The sequence below is a fragment of the Coffea arabica genome, chromosome 4c (assembly GCF_036785885.1).
Source record: "Coffea arabica cultivar ET-39 chromosome 4c, Coffea Arabica ET-39 HiFi, whole genome shotgun sequence".
In the NCBI taxonomy this organism is placed as follows: Eukaryota; Viridiplantae; Streptophyta; class Magnoliopsida; order Gentianales; family Rubiaceae; genus Coffea; species Coffea arabica.
The window spans coordinates 2,826,293-2,832,776 of record NC_092316.1 but is presented as its reverse complement, the minus strand read 5'-3'; the positions used below and the strand labels follow the sequence as shown (position 1 = coordinate 2,832,776).

The following is a 6,484-nucleotide window of genomic DNA, read 5'->3' as shown; positions in this document are numbered from 1 at the left end:
GAGATAAAAGTGAAAATATTTCAAAAGTTAAACAAACACCAGAAAAATGAAGTAAGAAAATATTTTCAATAAACTAACCAAGCACCTGAAAATGCTGAAAGGGAAATGATTTTCATGAAAAATTACTTCCACGGAAAATATTTTCCCAAGGAAAACATTTTACTTCCAACCAAACAAATCCTATATATAGATGGATATAAACGCGAGTGCAAAGATTTAAGTTATCCTGTTCATTTTTATATTATGTGGAAACATTAATGCCTAATCAACGCAATAATTCCTCAGATTCTGCTTATGGTGACGGAAATCAATCATTCACACATTGTCATGTTATGAGACGGAATCCGTCACCTTCTAGCTAAACCTACTACGGCTTGGAATAAATTCTTGGTACCTGTAACTCTATAAGAACACGAACAAAGGCAACTCAGTCTCATCTCAGTCCTAAATAATCATCTGAGAATACTGAATCCAATGGGTTCTCTGACGCTGCACAAACTTCCCACCATTGATTTTTCTAAGGAAGACCTCAAACCAGGGACAACAGCATGGAATAAGATACGCAGAGAAGTCATGTCCGCCCTCGAAGAATACGGCTGCTTTGTGGCCTCGTATGAAAAAATCCCACAACTCCAAGATGCAGTTTTCGGTGCATTAGAGGAGCTGTTTGATCTCCCCAGTCAAATCAAAATGCAGAACAAATCCAGCAAACCTATGCATGGCTACGTGGGTCAAATCCCAGTTGTTCCTCTTTATGAAAGCATGGGAATTGATGACGCCAATACAAGTGAAGGAATGCAAGCTTTCACTTATGCCATGTGGCCAAATGGAAATGAGGGCTTCAGGTACGATTCAATATATTTTTTTATTTTTATTTTCCTCACAATTTTTTCAAGATTAGTTCTCAACCTGCATATATTTACAGATTATGATTATCAGTACATGTTCATTTACTTTTTGAGTTATTTGGTCTCCATTATTATTATGGGTTTTTTTTTTATAAAAAAAAAAAAAAATCAGTGAGAAGCTGCTTGCTTACACAAAATTGGCAGCAGAGTTGGAAGAAATTGTCTTAAGAATGATATTTGAAAGCTATGGCGTGGAAAAGTATTATGACAACCACCTGCAATCAGTTGGCTATCTGAGTCGAGTGATGAAATATAGAGAAGCCAAAGAAAATGAGACCAAATTGGGATTTGTCTCACATACGGATAAGAGCTTTATGTCAACCATTCATCAAAACCAAGTTAATGGTTTGGAGATAAAAGCCAAGGATGGTGAGTATTTCAGTGTTGATCTCTCACGTTCAAGTGTTGTAGTCATGGCTGGTGATGCAATCATGGTAAGTAATCATCTGCCACTGCTACCCTTTCACTGCATGTCCTGACTGGAATGGAAAAACTTCATGTAACTGGACGGTTAATTAAATTAAATCTATGGCTAGTTTCCCACTCTAGTATATATCTCAGAGATTACCGATTTCAGCCATAGAACCCGATATTCCACATTTTGTGATGATTTTAACCTACCCTTTGGAACCCAAAAGATCCGGACAAGAAAAGGCAAAGAAAGAAAGATAACATTATATAAGAGATCGTAAGGTTAAGGAAATTTTTTTTTTAAAAAAAAAAGAAGAAGAAGAAGAGAGAATTATCATGCTATGAATTTTTGTTTCTTGATCGCTTTCCAAGGTTTGTTTTGCCATTTTTTATTGGATTGAAATTCTTTAGTATGACTATTTTGCGCGGACAACTAGGCATGGAGCAACAACAGAATTAAATCTCCTCATCATCAAGTGATTATGGAAGGGAAGGGACCAAGATATTCAATCGCACAATTCTCATTCATGGATGGCACTGTACAAACACCAGAAGAGCTGGTCGATGATGAACATCCCTTACAATTCAAGCCATTTGACCACCTGGAATATCTCAGCTTTTTCAGCAAGGAGGAGAACAGGAGGCTTGAGTGTGCCCTCAAAACTTACTGTGGTGTTTGAGACATTTGTTAATGTGACTTGATATCTGTGTCTAGCACTGTGAAATAAATCGTGGTTGTTGGCTTGCATCTTGTCTTATTGTTCAGTTTCTTCTTTTCAGTGAAAATTGTGGGATTTTAATTTGTTAGAATCTGAGTAATTCAAATAAGACTGATTACAATTAATTAATTATTGTATAAAATTAAGAATTTAACTTTGAACTTTTTCAGTAAAGTAAAGTTCCATCACCTGCTACGAACTTGCATCAACAGTGCGTTGTAGCAGTGCTAAATCTTCGAGACGTTAATCCGCAGTGCTCAAGCTAAAACAACATCATTCTTTGGGTTGATGAGCTCAGGAGGAAATTAAGGACATAATTCCTCAACTCTTAGTTTCAATTAAAAAGTTAAATTTTGATCTGTTGATCCTAACTGATGTAGGAGCTAGGCAACGAATTTTGCCACCTCAACGTTATAAATTATCACAATCCTTCTTCGTCGGCTTCTAACTTCTCTAAGTTATCTTTGAATTTGCCACCATTCATTCATCATTCAGCCGACACCTACCGCACGTTACCAAATTGCTCTTCTATTTTAGAGAGAAGGTATGTTGTCCTTACACCAGCGTCGGGCACAGATAGGCTTCGTTGACCACATATCCATGAGCAAGCAACCTTCTTGGAACTTGTTTTCTCAATGTAACGGAAACTACTCAAGTGTTTTATTTTACGGTGTCTATCTTTTGATTGGGATCTCTGAATTATATGTACATGATTAAACATCTTAAGATATTCTCTGAATGGCTAAAACCACTTAGTAAAAGATTTCATATTAGAAACTAGTGCCATAAAATGTGCAGTAGTGGTTAGATGATTCAAAAGAATTAAGATCATGCGGTAATTTACATGCTTCGAGGTAATGTGATAGGGGTGCTTTTTCTCCATTTTTTAATGGGGAGATCCAGTACTATGACCATATACATAAAATCTCTCTTCAAACTAATTGAGAGAAAAAGAAGATTGCCATACGTACATGTTTACCTCCTCATAATTTTCATCTTCTTTTAAGGAGCAAGCTTTGGAATCTAAATATGCAGGAAGCCTTATTTTCTGTGTTTCGTGGCATAAATGCAGGAATAGAATTCCATATATATATATATATATATATATGCTTATTTGTAGATTAATGTGGTTTCAAAGGAAAAAAATGGCTGGTATTATTGACGATCCTATGTATTACTATCTGTTATAAATGTGTGGATGATGTGCTTTTATACAGCAGTTATCTGCTAATAGGTCATTTGACAAGGAAATAGCTTGCGTTTTATTCTCACATTGACCTTAGTTAATGTAGTAGCTTTTGAGACCCCGACAAGAATATTTAACATAAAAAACTTTCCCCCGTCAAATATTTCTTCAGGACCACAATGGAGTCACTGTCTAATTAATTACCCCCTTTTCATTCCCAGTCATAAATGTAGTTCCTAATCTCTCATCTTATCTCCTCACATACTCCAAAAAAAAAAAAAAATAATAAATAAACTAAAATATAAGATATAAGGTGCCCAAAAAAAAGTTATGATCCAAATGATCGACATGTAATTGTTTATTTAATAGCTTAACAAACAACATATTAGAGGCGGATTTTTCCCAATGTACCCATTGCCAGCATATTTTGTACGATTAATGACTGGCTATCTTTTTCGTTTATCAAAGTTTTGCTCTTTTCCTGCCTTGTGCAAGAACAAAAGTCGCTGTTACATTTGGTAACCTTCTGGTCCGTTGTTTGAGGGCTTCCTTTGTTTGAGCCTCCCTCTTTCTAACATTGGATTGCCAAATATGATTTTCACTCTTGACCAAAGGAAACAGATATATAGTTAAAAGATTTCATATTTCTTTTGAAACAAAAGATTTCATTTTTCACTCTTCTAAAATTTTCTCTTATCACTCTTCTAAAATTTTCTCTTATCACTCAAAACTAAGATGCACCTCTCTTGTGAAAAAACATGGGGTTCGTTTGGATTCCTTGTTTTTGCACCTGTTTTTGAAAAACTGTTTTTCACATTCCAAATGCTACAGTAAATGTGTATTTCAAAAACAATTCCAAAAACACCCATATCCAAACATTATATCAAAAACAACTCCAAATATACAAATTTAATATGTATATTTCAATTTATATTAATATAATATAAATTGAAATATATAAATTGAAATATGTAAATTGAATATGTAAATTGAAATATACAAATTGAAAATTATATATTTATATGTTATATATGTTATATATTATATATTATATAAATATTTACATACATTAATATTATACATAATATACTATAATATACATAGTATGTAATATTATATACATAAATGTATAAATATTTATACATAATATATTATGTACATTATATTATAATATATACATTATTAATGTACTTTCATTATTATGTACATTATTGTGTATAATAATGTATAATAAAGTTATGTATAATATATAATATACATAATATGTAATAATGTATAAATGTATATTATGTATATTATATTATATATATACAATATTATGTATATTATACAAATTGCAAAATTTTATATTATATATTTATATATTATATAAATATTTATATAATGAAATATACAATAAATATTACAAATTGAAATATTATATAAACACCATATTTATTAATATTCAAATATTTATAATTAATATTAATGTATATTATATATATTAAATATTTATATATAATGTATTTATATATTTATTTATTCATATTATATATAATTTATTTATTCATAATATATATAATTTATTTATTTAATATATATTTTTATATATTTATAATATATTTATACAAAATATATATATTATAAAATTATATATAATATAATATAATATATATTATATAGATTATACATTTATACATAATATATATATTTATGTATATTTATAATTTACATTTATATTATGTATTATATATAATATAATACATTGATACATTTATATTAATATACATAGTATTAATTTTACATTTATACATAATATTAATACATTTATATATTTATATTAATTATATTAATACATTTATACATAATATTAATATATATTTATGATATATTAATTTATACATTTATATAATATTCATTTATAATTTATATATTTATAATTATATACACTTATACATTTCTAAATATATTTATATTATGTATTACATATAATATAATACATTTATATATTTTTATATAAATATATAAATATATTTATTTATAAATATTTATAAATGTATTATAAATGCATAAATATATATTTATATAAAATATAAAATTTTTAATTTTTAATTTTTAATTTTTACATTTATATAATATTCATTTATAATTTATACATTTATAATAATATACATTTATAAATATATTTATATTATGTATTATGTATAATATAATACATTTATAATATATTAATATATTTTTATATAAATATATAAATATATTTATTTATAAATATTTATAAATGTATTATAAATGCATAAATGTATATAAATATAAAAATATATAAATTATAAATTATAAAATACTCAAAAATATGTTTTAAAAATACCTCTAAAAATAATCCAAAAAACATCTACAGTAAAAGTTTTTCATATAATTTTTGAAAAACAACCCCAAAAACAACTAATCCAAACGGACTTGTATTTCAAAAACTAAATGCTACAGTATTATTTTTGAAAAACAACCCCAAAAACAGCTAATCCAAACGGATCCATGGTTATAGTAGTAATAATAAAGAACGCCTTTCTCTCGTTCTGTACTGTGGAGGCCAATTGTGTATTTGTCCGCCTCAGCAACGGGTGCTTGGAGGGGGGCCTCCCTAGGATTCGAACCCTGGTCCTTTGGGGTAAGGGTCTTGGGGTTGAAGTCCTGGTACCACTTGAGCTACTGGTCCTTTGGGGTAAGGGTCTTGGGGTTGAAGTCCTGGTACCACTTGAGCTTTTGGGGTAAGGGTCTTGGGGTTGAAGTTCTGGTACCACTTGAGCTCAAGTGGTACCAGAACTTCAACCCCAAGACCCTTACCCCAAAGGACCAGGGTTCGAATCATAGGGAGGCCCCCCTCCAAGCACCCGTTGCTGAGGCGGACAAATACACAATTGGCCTCCACAAAAAAGGCAGCCCAAGTGGTATCAGGATTTCAACCCCAAGACCCTTACCCCAAAGGACTAGGGTTCGAATCCTAGGGAGGCCCACCTCAAAGCACCCGTTGCTGAGGCGGACAAATATACAATTGGCCTCCACAATAAAGGCCGGTAGCCCAAGTGATACCAAGACTTCAACCCCAAGACCCTTATCCCAAAGGACCAGGGTTCGAATCCTGGGGAGGCCCCTCTCCAAGCACCCGTTGCTGAGGCGGACAAATACACAATTGGCCTCCACAAAAAAGGCAGCCCAAGTGGTATCAGGATTTCAACCCCAAGACCCTTACCCCAAAGGACTAGGGTTCGAATCCTGGGGAGGCC

The 6,484-nt window shown here is 30.8% G+C and overlaps 1 protein-coding gene across 1 annotated transcript; it reads left to right on the top strand.

Moving 5' to 3' along the window:
- Positions 1-256: 256 nt before the first annotated feature.
- LOC140004568 (probable 2-oxoglutarate-dependent dioxygenase AOP1) lies at positions 257-2,067 on the top strand. The gene is made up of 3 exons (XM_072045454.1): positions 257-845; positions 1,021-1,342; positions 1,757-2,067. The coding sequence occupies exons 1-3, from the start codon at positions 475-477 to the stop codon at positions 1,997-1,999; spliced, it is 936 nt and encodes a 311-aa protein (XP_071901555.1). The 5' UTR covers positions 257-474; the 3' UTR covers positions 2,000-2,067.
- The last annotated feature ends 4,417 nt before the right edge of the window (positions 2,068-6,484 follow it).